The 15,818-nt window shown below is 33.7% G+C and overlaps 3 protein-coding genes across 3 annotated transcripts; 2 read left to right on the top strand and 1 right to left on the bottom strand.

Annotated features, from left to right (window-relative positions):
- Window positions 1-180: 180 nt before the first annotated feature.
- On the top strand, window positions 181-3,797 carry LOC117118105. The gene is made up of 4 exons (XM_033262601.1): window positions 181-294; window positions 594-735; window positions 1,807-2,188; window positions 2,402-3,797. Exons 2-4 carry the CDS (start codon window positions 627-629, stop codon window positions 2,784-2,786), a joined length of 876 nt encoding a protein of 291 aa, XP_033118492.1. The 5' UTR covers window positions 181-294; window positions 594-626; the 3' UTR covers window positions 2,787-3,797.
- A 2,675-nt stretch (window positions 3,798-6,472) lies between these two features.
- LOC117118088 lies at window positions 6,473-10,648 on the top strand. The gene is made up of 4 exons (XM_033262585.1): window positions 6,473-6,594; window positions 8,581-8,724; window positions 9,304-9,685; window positions 9,937-10,648. Exons 2-4 carry the CDS (start codon window positions 8,610-8,612, stop codon window positions 10,391-10,393), a joined length of 954 nt encoding a protein of 317 aa, XP_033118476.1. The 5' UTR covers window positions 6,473-6,594; window positions 8,581-8,609; the 3' UTR covers window positions 10,394-10,648.
- A 1,053-nt stretch (window positions 10,649-11,701) lies between these two features.
- On the bottom strand, window positions 11,702-15,271 carry LOC117118115 (lysophosphatidic acid receptor 1-A-like). Its single transcript, XM_033262619.1, has 3 exons — window positions 15,097-15,271; window positions 14,104-14,183; window positions 11,702-13,239 (listed from the first exon to the last, which is right to left on the bottom strand). Exons 1-3 carry the CDS (start codon window positions 15,186-15,188, stop codon window positions 12,398-12,400), a joined length of 1,014 nt encoding a protein of 337 aa, XP_033118510.1. The 5' UTR covers window positions 15,189-15,271; the 3' UTR covers window positions 11,702-12,397.
- Window positions 15,272-15,818: the final 547 nt, after the last annotated feature.

Below are 15,818 nucleotides of genomic sequence, written 5' to 3'. Positions count from 1 at the left end.
TCTGATTAACTGTCATATTAAGATAGCTTGTTCAAATTTGTAGTCATGATTAATGGAGTTTGTAAAATACTAAAATGCAACTGATTAAAGTTACACTCATACACACGAACAGAAACTAATATTTAAGCAACTTCAGAATTAATGATAAATATTACAAAACAGGCTGATTAATATTGTGACCAGGCTAACTAAGGTCATGTTTATGTAGCAGTTATTACCCAACAAATTGGTGTTTGATGTAGAAGACCTTGCATTTTTGTCATAATTTTGCATGATGGACCACAAAATTTGGAGGTATTCCAAAAATATATTTTATAATATATTGAAATTCTGCAGAAACATGGCCGAAATGCCAAACTATTTCAATTATTTGCATTAGGAAAGTTTTATTTTCATGATTGGCTTTTAGAAAAATAGGCAGTGGTTTTGTTACACCAGGGAGTTGTTATAGCAATATAACAACACTCTGGTTACACCAATTTAGAATTTATTTCAGATGTACTGTGTATAGATCAGAGAAGCTACTGTATAATATTTAACCAACCATTAGTACACACAAAATTTACAATGTCTTTATTTTGTTTCAAATACAGTTTTAATTGTTGACTACCAAACTTACATTGAAAATGAGTTGTTCGAAAGCATGTACATACTTCCTAAGCACTGGTCTTATGACCCTCTTTGCGATTGCTGGTATTGTGTTCTCTAGCCTTGCAGGGTCAGGCATCGGAATTGGTGAGTGGGTTTCATAAATTTTTCAATTACAAAAATTTAAGTTATTAAGAAACATGTTGTTAGGCTGGCGTAATTAAGGATGGATAAGGTGATGTACTGCTGTACCAGGCTCCTGAGAAAAATTTATTCTGAGACATAAAAAAGCATATATTTGCAGAAAAACTGATGTGGTTAATGAGATCAGATTTTTAAATATTTAAAAACTGGGGGAAACATGCATAACCACTCATTAACCGCTTCCCAGTTTACCTCCATAGCCTGGATTTAACAAACTCCAGCACTGGCTTACTAGCACTATACAATAGGAAGAAGTAGAAGTTTTGATGATTGATACAGATAATGAAAAATCTTATTATTGAACTAAACAAATATATTATTTTTATCAAGTTCAAGTGTTTTAAGAATCAGTTAGCAGCGAGAAGCTAAATTGCAGTGATTTGAGCATTAAATAGAAAGTAAAATATGTACATGCCATGTAGGTATTATTGTACCTCTATGTTACAACACTGGTAGGCAGGTATAGTGTGGCAACCATATTTGTGCATCCCGCTTACCATCTTTCTCTAGAAAACCCCTTGATTTTATTGCCCGACACCGACCATTTCTAAACAGTATTAATATAAAAATCTGAAGCATAAAATTGTATCAAAGCAGTGCCTGAAGGTTTTTCCGGAAATGTTGGATACAACCCTCAGTATTAAATCAAAAATTCAGTTTGACCCTTTGACCTATTTTTATATCCATGTCTGCTTAAAGTCACGCTTCGCAGGAAAATAGACCTTTTTAATACATGTTGCACATATCATACAAAAGACACAAAAACAATATTTGACAAAAAACAGTTAATGAGATACATATTTTTCTATATTTAAAAAAACTGGGGGAAAGTGTGAAAAAAGTGTGGTTTCGCCTCTTTTTCTTTTTTTTATATTCAAGTATCTGTATCTCATTAACTTTTTCGTCAAATGTGTTTTGTATCCCAGAAAAGTAATTTGTACAACATCAACAAATTTTTTTTTCTCTGGAGCCTGGCTTTAACATTACTATTCAATCCACTTAATAATACTTTAGATCTTGGAATATTCCACAACACCATTGGAAACTTGTCGCATTTTTACCAACTCGAAGCAACTCCAGCCGATTGGACATTCTCCATTTGGGGTTTCATCTACTGTTTTGAGATGCTCTGGATTGTATACGCATTATCGACATTATGTCGCTCGACCAAACAAGGCCCGGTCTATTCAGTTGCACCTGTTCTACCACCTGGATTCACGTCGCTGTACAGCATCAACCAGGTGCTCATGGTCGGTTGGTTGTTCCTCTGGGATCGGAAATACATCAGCTATTCTGGCTTAGATTTGTTGTTTGTTTTTGTGACTGGCGCCCTCTGTCTTTGGATTAATTACAGACAAGTAGATCAGTATAAGTCATACATGCAACAAAACCTAATGTAAGTTTTGTTTCAAATGTCAATATTGCTTTTAATTTTAGAGAATAAATACTGTATAATATCATTAAAAAAGATGATTAAATTAAATTATTATTATTAAATTATTAATTGTAATTTGAAGTTCAATATACAGTTTAACATAATTATTAAATACAGTGTACTGCAAAAGAATTTAATGAAACTTTTTATTCCATATTGTTTTATTTACTTTAGGGGTGACTTAGTGGCTAACCGTCTTCTGGTTCAGAATGGCATTGCAATGTACACCACCTGGACCCTCGTCGCAACCCTTATTAATGGCGCCGTTGTTTTGAAGTATGAAGCGATGGTGGATGGCGAGTTGGCATCCACAATAATGTATATCGTGATCATATTAGTAGCTACTTTGTACTTTTCGCTAGACATGTCAGTCTGGGAAAAATACACTCGCTATACCCTAACACCCTACATCGTCGTGATTGTTGCCAGTCTTGGAAGCCTCAATTTCGATTTTGACCTTGACACCACTTTGTCCATTTGTGAGTTTGTAGCTCTTATCCTGGGTTGCGTCTTCCTGATCGGTAAACTCATCCGTACATGCTTTAGTGCAACATGTTAGTTCTAATAGGATGATTAAACCACCTACCTGTAAACACAATTTTTTTTACTTATTTTGCAAATACTTTTCGACATTTTCGTTTCATATGTCTGTAAATGGTCTGTTTTGGTAAACTCCAGATTGGATTTCGTTTTTTGTAAAGTTTAAGGAGCATTTTTATTTACTATATTTCAACCTGTAAAGAAAATATGTAGACTTCAGGGAAAAGTTTGAGTTCATTTAACTAAAGTAAATTATTATTATTTTGTGAAGAATTGCTATTTTATTCATTTGGTAACTCCGAAGAATGACAACCTGTGATTCCATAATTTATTCTGTTTTGTTCTTTATTTGAACATTTTCAAGAAGAACGCAACATAGAATGAATTATGGCCTCACGGTTGTCATTCTTTGGAGTTACCATACCATATTTTTTTTGCTAATAATAAATACTGTATCCTTTGGTTTTTGTATTGTATTATCTCAAAGAGTATAAATAGAACTGCATTGGAAACCACCTTTGGGACTTAAAAATGTGGGTAGTGCACTGTATACTCATTGATTATATGCATTATATGTTTTATTTAGTGATCATTAAATATTGCACATAGTATTTTTGTTATAATAATTTGTATTTTGACAATAGATGATACTTCAAAGTGAGATTTATAGAAATGTAATAAATATTATCCTATTACGAATTATAATATTAAATTAATATCTAACATTGTCATCATGTATTTATTCTTTTTTATTTTCATTATGTATTTTTGTGTGTATATATTTTCCTTGCATGAATAATCTACAAAAGTATTATGTATTTATGTTTTCTCCTACAATTTTAAATCGTATAAGTTCAAATAGTTTGTTCAAACGTATAAGTTCGGAACAAAATGATTCTATTATTTTTTTCTGTTGTAGCATTGCATATGTAAACTCAGGTGTTAATATCAGAGAGAAACTATAATTATATTAGTACAACACTTAAGATAACATGAAGTTCATTATAATAAATAGTGCTGAAAAAGAATAGATCTGTTAGTGTTTATTGTACTGTACCTTTATTTGAAATTAATATAAAGAAAAAATAATAATTTACAAGCATTACAAAATATGAAGTGGAATATAAATTTAAAACATTAGCTATTACAAGAACGTAAGATCCTATGAATTTTATCCTTTAAATTTTAATTAGTAAAATAAAATCCTTACAGTAACACTCCATACAGTGTATGGGTACGAGTGAACCGCAAATTACAAAAACCTGAAAACCTAAATGAATTATTTATTCTGTTCCTAAATAATATTTTGTATCTTCATCATAAAACATGTTACAGTAGAACATTGGTTTCATTCTTGAAACCAATTTTGTAGTTATTCGCCAAGATTAAGTTGTGGGCAACTTTGCAGCACTGGTGTAACAGCAATGAGTAGCTCTCACTGTCTAAAATCAATGTGCCTTAGGCCGCAACTGGCTCATTCGATATATATCGGCATATTCCCCCATACATTGGCAAAACCACTAACTAACTAATTTACTAACGTGTAAAAAAAAAAAAGACCCATCAAAATATTTCATGATAATCAATTGGTGTAAGGGCGCCTCGCTTCATCCCCCCCACACTAATCAATGACGTAACGAGTAATAGGACCTGGGGTGGGGGTGAGAGCATGTTAGGGTGCTCTTACATATCACTAAATTATTTTCGCTTACGAATTAACCGTGATGGACAATCTCCATATTTATTAGAAAATGTCAAAAAATGTCGTGCGACTATTTAACAACTAATATTTTTCACACATTTTTAATTTGAATATTGGCGTGCAACGATATATAAATTAGTTCTGTGCATAAATCGTCATTTGCGTCGTGCATTTAATTAGCGTGTTATATATACTTAATCATGAATGTATTGATTTAAGTTCCAATGAAGCTTTTCCATCATTATCAAACAATCATTCAATCACAAGCTAATTTTTTATTCGATTCCATCAGTCTATGGTCTCAAGCATTTCTAAACAAAAATCCCAAAACCAACCCCACACCCCTCCGGCCCCTGCCCAGATTTTTCTTTAGATCTACCCCTGGTTATATTCTATAAGGTGTACGGTACCATCCATTCCAACACTTTAAATAATAGGCTGTATTTGTAGTAGGCCTACGAATTCTGGAGCATTTTTATCGGGTCGTCTAGGCTTGAAAATACCTTTAGGTAACCAAAATAATATATTGTTCTGATAAAGTGTCACTTTGATACCACGAATCATTCATTTCAATTCTTTATTCATCAAATCAATTTCAATTTACAAATTAAGCTTTTATAATGTTAAAAAGTGGATAAAAGATGAGAAGAACCTTCATAAAACAGACCGAGGTCCTATCATTTTTAAAAATTAAAAGAAAATGTGTTGTCAAAAGCATCCGAGTAGTGCTTTGTAGTAGTAAGAGGAGAGGGAGCGTGGGAGCTCCGGAGCTCATTTGAACTTGGAACTGGGCGTTTCCTTAGAAAGCACGGCGTTACATAACTGGTCAAACCCCATAGTAAAATACTGGGTCGTAGTACAAAGGGCTCCCTCTATATATCTTCCCAAGAGTGTTTTTGTGCGATTTCGGTCTATTTAAATTATAGGAAAAAGTACCGTATTGTCATGGCGTTGTAGTACTAGTAGAGAGCTTGGTAGAAGAGGGACCCCGTGGCCTCTCCGGGGCCCATTTGAACTGGGACATGACCACAAAATGCACATGCGTTACGATACTGTTAATAATACTCCGTAGTAAAGTGTTAGGTAGTAGGAGCTTTTTTTTTTAGTGGGGGACCGGGGTCCGCCGCCGCGAGCTCACGGTCGTTACGCCACTGACCTTAGGCCCCTTGCATTTTCAACCACTATTCATTTCTGTAATATTTCAAGAACATAGTATATTAATTCAGCTTTCAAGCAATGCCAAATGTATTTATCTAGATTTAGTGGTTTCTAGAATATTTAAGAATTTATTCGAATGTGATAAACAAAAATGTAGACTACCACCATTTTGGGGTTTTGAACAATCTAGTCCATTCACTATATATGCAATGTACGTAACACATATACTTTGCATGTGTTCATCGGGAAGATTATGAAACAAAATGGACGGTGTGTACCACGTGACTTTCGTAAACCAAGGAGCGGAATGTCGCAACTCTTTATATATATGGCTCTGCACTGTTCCTGCACTGTTCCTGCGCTGTTAATTCCAGAGCTATATTCGCTGTTCATCTCGCCGCCTGCGAATTTTTTTTCCGTACGAAACATTTACATGAAACTCCACCTGTCTCTTATACACATCTAGATGTGTATAAGAGACATACTTAGTACTTAGTTCCCAACAAACTTGCGAACGGAAAAAACCCCATTGTAAGTGATTCGGATGGGAATCGAACCACGACCTCTAGATTACTACCGTTATTTCCTCCATGCGTAGCCTGGGCGTAGAATCCAATTCCCAAGGACCAGCGGGTAGGCCTACTGCAAATGCTATTCCGTTAGGCCTATGGCTATGGTTAATCCTAACCAATTGTGGTTATGTTTGTGGTTATGAATATGATAGGCATATGACTGATTATGATTACGATTATGATTATAAAGATGACATTAATGCTACTATCGAACTCTATCGTGAATAATTTGATTATGATTGCGATTATGAAGATGAGAAGAGGAATGGTAATCTTCTGAATATTCAACAACTTGGTTTAGCTTCCTTCCCATAATGCTTTGAGGCACTATAAATACCAACGATATTTTGCTACACAGCGTCTTGTTCGCCCGATAGTTATCGTGAGTTTCGTTGGTAAGTTAAAGTTAATAATTGATAATTTGGGGTTTATAATTTTAAAATTTACTCGAATGTCTAGCAATGGGTGGTAGTCTTCAAATATTTTCCGGGCATCTATAGCATTTGTGTGCAGTTTGTCTATTTCTGAATCGTTAGTAAAAAAATCTTAATGACTGGATAGGTGAGTTAGTTTTAGTTTAGGATCATTGCTCAAGAGTTTATGCATGGAGGTAACCTAGGTTTGCCAATCATCTTGTAGGTAAACAAATTAAACAGGCATCTGGATTTAGAGAAAGGTTAATGTGTAGGCCTATTGTTTACTGGTTTGTAACGTGAACCTTATTCAATTGGTTTTTCGTCTTCTGGTTGTGTCTCAACAAATACGTAATTTGTAATATACATAATAGAATATAGGCCTACAAATATTTATTTCACATCTATGCATGGCTGCATATAGTCTTGTTTTGTCGCCGTAATAAATAAACGGTTGGGCTGTATGCAAAAATTGTATAACGGTCAACTAAGGTCAACGTTAATATTTCGAGGTTATATAAGCTGAGCGCTGACGTCATGCTGAAGACGGCGTTGCATAAACAAGGCAAGAAGGTTAACCTGGTTATGCAACCTCCTTGACATGATCACAGATAGGCTTACTATATACAATAGATTGTGATTTGTTTCCTTTGTTCAAACAACACATCGATATGCAGTTATTCTCATTTAAGATATAAATTTAAAAAAAATTAAAATATTCAAACTTTTGTCGCGCGCTTTCAGTTCAAAATTATAACAACATTATGTATAGACTTAAGTAACTTCTTAAAAACAGTTGAGATGACCCCGTTTTAAATTCCCATGTATAAAAATATAGAATACGCAGACTTCGCGAACTTAATACAAGCATTCCACCCGATCATTAGGACACAGACACGAGGAAGGCCTCACCGGACACTCTTCATTCCCTAAAGATGTGTTGGATTATGGTTGGATCTAGGATGTTTCTGCCGGAGGACCGAACACGGACATTTGCAACCCTCGGAAATTGACAATCTAGGGCTTTCAAATTCCTACTTAATCGATTTTAGAGTCTACTAGGCCTGTGTGTTAAACAAAATATGTAATTTTTTTATTCTCCCCATTTTCCCCGCGGGGTGGGGGTGGGGAGAGCCACTCCTCTATTGGTGCCACCCCTGATGGATAGGCCTATTCACAGGTTAAACCAATTTGTTATATTTTGTATCCATGTTGTCCGGAGTTGTGTAACTTCTTATTCATTTAAGTATTATTTTACACTTATGCAAGCGACGGAATTTCCGTTTTGGGTGTTGACTTGAGTTAATTCTTTGACTTTGAATGTGACTTTGACATCAAGGTTACCAGCACAGAGAGTTGATGAGGCACCATACCTTATCGTTTATTTGAACCGCAAGTTTAAATTAATCTATATCCCTATAAATCAAATCACACAAAAATTCAATTATTCAGAACTAGCTGTATCATTGAATATGTACTAGCATACCTGTAACATTTAAAACTTTAAAAAATTAACTTTTCAAAAAGATAGTTAATTTACCTTGACAACCAATCAAAAGGTATTATTTAGGGTCAAGAATACGCACATGTCCCAAAAACACGTATGTTTGTACGTTTATGTTGTTTTGTTACTATTTTTTACAATATTGTGTTTGTGTGGAAATGCAAATGTTGAAAATTCTGGTGTTGTTACCATGTTTGGCAAAATCCCGTATCTCAACAGAGCGCATTTTGTGTGCAATGCCGTAACGTAAATGTTTATCTATCAAGAAAATGTTTTGTTGCCATAAAATCGCTATAGCCTATTGCCGCAGCTTTCGGCGACGCTCATTGGTCGTTCGAATCGAGGAGCATTCCCGATTGCAGAAATGCAGCTACAGTGTAGCGCATTTTATAAAAACCAGGCTTAACGCATATATTCCTGTTCGTTGCTCAAAATTTGTATTTTAATGGTTTTGAATATTACAGGGTTTTCATCGTAGACTACCGATCTCTGAATGACAATGGGTGTTTCGAAAGAAAACGTGTACATCATAAGTACTGTTGTTATGGCAGTCGTTACGGCTGTAGGTTTTGTGATCGCTCAGCTATCAGCTACTGGCGCCGGAGTTAGTAAGTTTTTGTTTTGTTTTTATAGCTTGGTTATTTTTAATTGAGATAGAACGTATTGTTACTTAACAAATGTTGTCGGTTATATTTGTGGTTATGTAGGGATATGAAACATTGCTTGTTTATTGGGTGGGAGAGTGACGATATTTGTGTAATAATTTATCCTTCTGTTCTACAGTTCGTGGTGTTGACAGCGAATATGCATCATCATCATTATTATCGTTGTCAACTATATCATTATCATTTTCTTCAACATCATCTTCGTCATCACCAACATCTTCGTCATCACCATCATCATCATCGTCATCATCAACATTCTTATTATCATTCATTATCATCATCACAACCGCAATGTTAAGCTATGCTAAATTTAGCATTTAGCATTTTTTTATTGTGTTCTATGATTACAATTCAAACCACATTTTAACACTGTAAAAATGGTGAAACCCTATTGTGTACAACTCAGTGAAAACGCATAATTTATTTGTTTCACTTAGAAGTTGAGAGAAATGCAATGTTTAATGACCTTTTCAAGATTTTACTACTGGTAGTTATACTTGACGATATTCTACTCTTTAACAGATCTTGGATTATTCAAAAACCTGACTGGAGACATTTCAGATTATTTCCCAATCGAAGCAACTCCAGCAGATTGGACATTCTCCATTTGGGCATTTATCTTTTTCTTTGAGATCGTATGGGTTGCGTACGCTTTATCGACATTTTGTCGCTCAAACGAGGAAGGTCGTCTTTACACAGTTATACCTGTGTTCCCACCTGAATTTACCTTGGTGTACAGCCTCAACCAGGTGCTTCTGGTCGTTTGGTTGTTTCTCTTTGATCGGAAGTTAATCGGCTATTCTTCCTTGGTTTTGTTATTTATTGTGGTGTCTTGCGCCATTTGTCTTTGGGTCAATTACAGACGAGTGGAAAAGTATAAATCATATATGGAAAAGAACCTCAGGTACGTTTTATCTTTAAATTTGACCCTGCTCTCCGTCCGACTTTAAATAGTATAATGTGATAACATTGTATATTATTAGGCCTAACACAATCACTCAAACAAAGACAAAGCATATTGTGTGTTTTTTTTACTGGCAAGGTTTAATGGGACTTGACCATTTTTACAATAATCAGTGTTGGGTATACTTTCACTTGTTTGATAGAAGTACATACTCTGCATCTTTATAAATATACCTCTATTATTTTATTTAGGTTCGACTTAGTGGCTAATCGCCTTCTTGTTCAAAATGGCCTTTCAATGTACACAACTTGGGCTTTCGTCGCGTCCTTTCTTAATGGTGCCATCGCTCTGACGTATGGGGAATCAACCCAAGTGGATGGCATGTTGGCGTCAACAATACTGTATGTTGTGATCATAATAGCAACTACGATATACTTCGGACTAGACGTGACGTTCTGGGAAAAATACACTCGCTATACTTTCACACCCTACATTGTCGTAATAATTGCCAGCCTCGGAAGTCTTAATTTTGAGTTTGACTCTAACGCTGCCGACATTTGCGAGTTGATTGCACTTATCTTAGGATGCGTTTTTCTCATCGGTAAAATCTTCCGTACAATTATTCGTGCAAGATATTCGTCGATTGAGTTAAACAGCCAGCAGCCAACGGAATCGGAATTTTATTTGGTTGATAAAGTTGACAAATAAATGTTCACATTGAGCTTAGTTTTGCATATCATGTAAGTTTGTTAATGTTCGCATGGGGCTCACCATTTTGGTTTTTTTAAGAGGCTTCAGTGCGAAGCTTATTCGAAAGCGGCGCTTATTATCGAGAGCGGAGCTTATCAAAAAATATTGGCGTATCGCTTTCTATGCCCGATAGCATGTTACTTCACGTATTTCCGTAGTTCAGTGGGCCTATCATAGGTCCTACGTCATCGTAAATAAAGGTTTATAAGCCAGCTTGTGTCTTCATTGTGTTGTTTATTCATAACTCTGTATACATTGTATTTAAAATCCTGGTTCTCAAAGTGTTTCATTACACACAGGGTAATATATACTTATTCGGGAGATGCGCTTATGCGAGAGTGGCACTTACAGTATTCGAACATTTATAGAAAGTTTGAGGAGCATTCTATTTAGATCAGTAATTGATACTGTATACTTTACAGACTAATTTGTGTGTCATTACGAATTCATTTAACACAAATAAAGCTTGAAGAAGTATAATATATACACGGAATTGTGCTATATTTTAATATAATTGTCATTTTACATTTAAAAATTGAGGTGGTAGCTATTAAAGCCCTGTAGACTCACATTTTATTTGACAAAAAAACTGTTGTATTCTTATGTAGTCATGATGTGCCTATATATGGTCATGGTGTGATATCATGAACATATATTTGGGCTACACTTGCCACAAGCCTCTAATTAATGGTTTTCCCTAGTGTTAGATACTCTAACACTCTACATAGGAACTCTATTAGATACTTTCGAAGAGCGCCACCAGCGTCTGGTTATATTGAGAAACTTTTTATGACGACATAAAATAAGTAATATGGAACGCACTTGGTGCCAAATTCGATTAATTTTTTCAAGCATTTTCACTGATTAAAACAAAGTTTAGGGACTGGAACCCAGTCTAAATTTAGGCATCACATGTTTTTGTCAAATAAAATTTGATAGTCTGGACAGGGCTTAAGATGCTTATTATTAACAATTAAAGATATTCGTACCTTTTACAAAGATATAAAATTGAGTAGGCCTAGTAATTCGCTATACTAGGCATATGCCATAATTGTTTTATAATGTAGATAATTTCCGTTTGTAGAAATACAAATAGGCCTATTATAATAATTTTCTTTTTTTATCACGATATTATGACAATAGTATTTTATTATTGTCTAAGTGAATAAATAAAGTGTTACTATATTATTATTATTATTATTATTATTATTATTATTATTATTATTATTGTTATTGTTGTTATTATTATTATTATTATTATTATTATTATTATTATTATTATTATTATTATTATTATTATTATTATTTTTATTATTATTATTTTTATTTTATAAGCAAAGTGGCTATACATTGCCATTCTACATTTTCAAATTGGGATGACAGCTACTAAAGCCCTGGCCAGACTATGACATTCTTTTTGACTATATGCTCATATATAGTCATGATGTCATGTCATCATGACCATGTTAAGGCATGTCACTTGTGTTTGTAAAATAAAATTTGATAGTCGGACAGTCCTTAAAATGTTTATCATTAACATATGATTAAGGATATGCATATCATTTACAAATATATAAAATTAAGATAGTAGTAATAATTCGCAATACTATATATTCGAGAATTATTTTAGTAAATTTAACCCATAATAGACCAACATCGGATTTATAATATATCCATTTGTTCCAATCAAGTCTGCAACTACGTTACAAAGATAAAAAAGATCAACAAGAGACGGATGGAGCTATACAGAGAAGGAACAAATTCCTGTGACTACATAAACATTGTCCGCCCAAAAGTAGAAAGAAAGGCCTAGTTTTTGTGAAATGTATACATATGTAGGTCTACTATACTAATTTGCCTAAGTTTCCTAATTAATTTAGGCATACTCCTATTGAGTTAATATTGTTATCAATATGTTTCCATTGCTGTAGGTCAGGGTTTAATCACCTTTCCTTTTGGGACTTATGTATTTCTCTGACAACACAGTGTACGCATATAAGCCATTTGAAATTCTGGAATTCGCCACCAGTAGATAAACATATTAGCCGCTGAATTAAATGGCAAAAATGGACACAGTATTACTCTAGCCTTATGAAGATTTAAATTTCCCCTTATGAGGTCGATTAAGATAGTAACAGCAAACGGTAAATAGCAGGCAAGAAATATTCCAGCAATCAATGCGAATGTAACTATCAGGTTAGTATTTTGCCTTATTCTTCTTTGCGATACATTGGTTAATTGGTTAATATTTGAAGCATGTCGCCTTACAACTAAAATCATCACTAGATGTAAGAGGAATGTAACCACTGAAGCAATTAGTAGTCCAAGACAATAAATAAAAGTAACTTCCTGAAAAGCATATCGATAAAAATATGAATATACCAATTCATGAGTAATAACTAAACTTATATTTACACACCAATCTATGACTATAACAATGATCAATGCCTTCTTTGTAACGTACCGGATATGTTGAAATGGCGCAATAACAGCAAAACAGCGTTCCATTGCAACTGTCAAAATTGTGATTGAAGATGAATGACTTAGTACAAACGCAATAAAAGAAAGATGATTTACTTCGGGTGCAATTGTACATAACATTACGATAAACAACGCCCCCATTATAGCATCTTTTACAGCCAGATTCATTATTTGGTAATTGCTGCGTTTCCTTCGTATTTCTTTCGTAGTTAATGCAACACATATTGTGGTGATGTTACCAAAAAAAGCGACACTTCCGAAAACGATTATTGCAAGAAAGATAAATGCGGAGAATAATACGTCCGCCACTGATTCTGCTGGTTCTGAAAGTAAATGTATTTTTTCAATAAATAAAATTAAACTGTAATTTCCGTACATTAGAGAAGAACTACATTGATTTAGGTTTAGTAATCAACGTGCAGTAGAGCATATGACGTTCATAGAAAAAGAGAGAAACAATCGAAGAACCCCTTTCTGAGATCTGCTTGGGTTTCAATTTAAACTAATTTGTAACAATAATTTACAATACATACAAATACAATATATTTAGGATACAAAATCAACTTCAACGTACAGGAACATGATTCAAGTGCTATTAAAATAATGGACTAACTATTCTTTTCTTGATATACTATTGAGCTTAATGCCCAAGCTGAGAAGTATATGTATTGTTGAATACCGTAATGGCTTAGGAATATGTATACAAGTAACGATATGGACTGTATGAATGTACCACGAGAAAAAGAAACAAAAAAAAAACAAACCTACGGTCAAGTCAAGATTGACAAGATCGGTTTATACGAGGCAAGGGCCATAGGCCTACCAATACAATTTAAGGATCAAGATAAAAATGCTTGATGTTGAAGATGATTGCACAAAAGTTGCCAAAATATATATTTGAATGAATTTATTATTTTGATTTTATTGTGTTTTGGTGAAACAATAATAAAGTGTCTCAATCATCGTGGATAAATAGGTGTTTATTTCGCCATTTTTGGGTAATTCAAATGTGTACCTGTCCCCTTATTAACGTGTCCTTTTAATTGGCCGTAGTGTTAAATATATATTCTTGTTTCATGGAAAATTGCCCCTTCAATAGGAGTTAAGTCTACTTTGAATAGGGGTGTCCCAAAACAGGAGTTGTATTGCATAAATACGCGGATTATAATGTTACCTGTACTACGTACCGGAGTTTGAATGCAACAATGACGTATTAGCGCTTCCATCGGTAGCATTCGTCAGCTCCTGCTCTTCAAATATGATTGAACTATTCTTGCAGAATAAAAATGAAAAATAGGCGAAAATTTATCGATTGCTTATTACGACGGTATTATATTTTTAAAGTAACATCACAAAATATCATTTAATGCCTTGCGGTTCAATATGCTATACTAACACCGCAATAAACCACTTCGAACTATTCAATTTTAATTTACATTCCAAATTACATATCAAACCAAACAAAACATACATGTGTATCAAATACATATAAAAACAATGTAACAACTGTAATACCACCAATCTAAAGATGTACTATCAGTCAAAAACAGGAAAATACCTCAATAAATAATTTCAAAAATTGAATACCCGTAGCTAATTTTACAAGAATAAAATAAGTTGTTAGTTTCCACCAAGGAACTGATCGGAAAAATAGTTTTCACCGATCGATAAACATTTTACAAAAATCCTTGTATTGGCTGGTAATCATTTTGTGTAGTAAAATTTCTATGTAAACAGGCTATAAAAACTAGAATTTTCAACCTGTTTCCTGGTACCAGAAGATAATAATTTATTTAATCCTTTTAAATGAGCTGTTCAAAATTTTATTTTAATTTTTGAGGAATTCTCCTGTCTTTTGATTGAACATCTTTAAACTGAAAAAAAAGTTATGGTTATAATCACCTTGAAGATAAAGTAGCTCAGTTCAGCGTTAGTGTAGCCACTGCAACCACTGAGTTGATAGACCACAAGACCGTGAATTCATATTTTAATTGATAGGCCTAAATATTTTAGTAAGTTAGGCCAAAATGTTAGTAAGCTGGACTTGTGGGTTACTTTTTTTAAATTTTTGTGCCTGATATGGTATTATTTTTTTTTTAATGTGTACAAATAAAATTTCGAATGAAAAAATGAGACTGTTTTGATAGTAGGCATAGGTCACGAAAAATCTGAATACTTACACGTTGCTTATACGAAACAGCAAGCCTGTTACTATTACCAACAGTATTATTTTTAGCAATGTCGTCAAAATTTTGATAGCAATCACAAACATTCTTATTGTGTAGTGAGCACTTCGACCACAGTAAACAACAGTGGTGATAGTCGGTAATACGTCCACTTTTAATAGCAGCCGAATCGTTGGCCGTAGTCAGTAATATTGATTAGGATCTCTTCATATAATCACATGGTTATGGGAAGGTAATTATTAATTGGAAATCAATTAAGTTAATGCTTTGTACAGACTTATTATTGTGGATTACTTAGTGTTAGATTTGATTTTATTCATTGCGATACCATACAGGAAACATACAATAAACAATTTGAGAACGGCATGAATATGAAAATGAATAAAATCACATGATATAGGGGATAACCCTATAAATGTATCGTAATTTTGTAATATTTATATTTTATTGTGTAATATTTTTTGTCTTTATGCGTTTTAACTTTATTTCAGTAGTGTTTAACTCAATCTGTTTACTTTGATTGCAGTAAAGATATTTTTAATTTTAATTCTGGGGATTTACAGGGGTCATATATTCCGGGCCTTTTTATAGATTAAGTAAGAGTACGTAGGCCTACTAAACACCACAAGCGGGATAACATGTGTTTTTTTTCAAAATAAAAGAAACATTTGTTAATTTGATGGTAGAAACTCGAGCTGCTTTAATAGTCAACAGCG

This window comes from Anneissia japonica, unplaced genomic scaffold, assembly GCF_011630105.1.
Source record: "Anneissia japonica isolate Jap-2015-1 unplaced genomic scaffold, ASM1163010v1 scaffold287634_len692169_cov176, whole genome shotgun sequence".
In the NCBI taxonomy this organism is placed as follows: domain Eukaryota; kingdom Metazoa; phylum Echinodermata; class Crinoidea; order Comatulida; family Comatulidae; genus Anneissia; species Anneissia japonica.
The sequence above is the reverse complement of the archived record's forward strand: the minus strand, read 5'-3'. Positions and strand labels throughout refer to the sequence as shown.

Coding starts and splice junctions, on each gene's coding strand:
- LOC117118115 (XM_033262619.1), bottom strand. CDS start 15,188: ATGTTTGTGATTGCTATCAAAATTTTGACGACATTGCTAAAAATAATA. Junction 14,184..15,096: donor CTGTTTCGTATAAGCAACGT/GTAAGTATTCAG, acceptor CTGCAAGAATAG/TTCAATCATATTTGAAGAGC. Junction 13,240..14,103: donor ATTGTTGCATTCAAACTCCG/GTACGTAGTACA, acceptor ATTTACTTTCAG/AACCAGCAGAATCAGTGGCG.
- LOC117118105 (XM_033262601.1), top strand. CDS start 627: ATGAGTTGTTCGAAAGCATGTACATACTTCCTAAGCACTGGTCTTATG. Junction 736..1,806: donor AGGGTCAGGCATCGGAATTG/GTGAGTGGGTTT, acceptor ATAATACTTTAG/ATCTTGGAATATTCCACAAC. Junction 2,189..2,401: donor TACATGCAACAAAACCTAAT/GTAAGTTTTGTT, acceptor TATTTACTTTAG/GGGTGACTTAGTGGCTAACC.
- LOC117118088 (XM_033262585.1), top strand. CDS start 8,610: ATGACAATGGGTGTTTCGAAAGAAAACGTGTACATCATAAGTACTGTT. Junction 8,725..9,303: donor AGCTACTGGCGCCGGAGTTA/GTAAGTTTTTGT, acceptor ACTCTTTAACAG/ATCTTGGATTATTCAAAAAC. Junction 9,686..9,936: donor TATATGGAAAAGAACCTCAG/GTACGTTTTATC, acceptor TATTTTATTTAG/GTTCGACTTAGTGGCTAATC.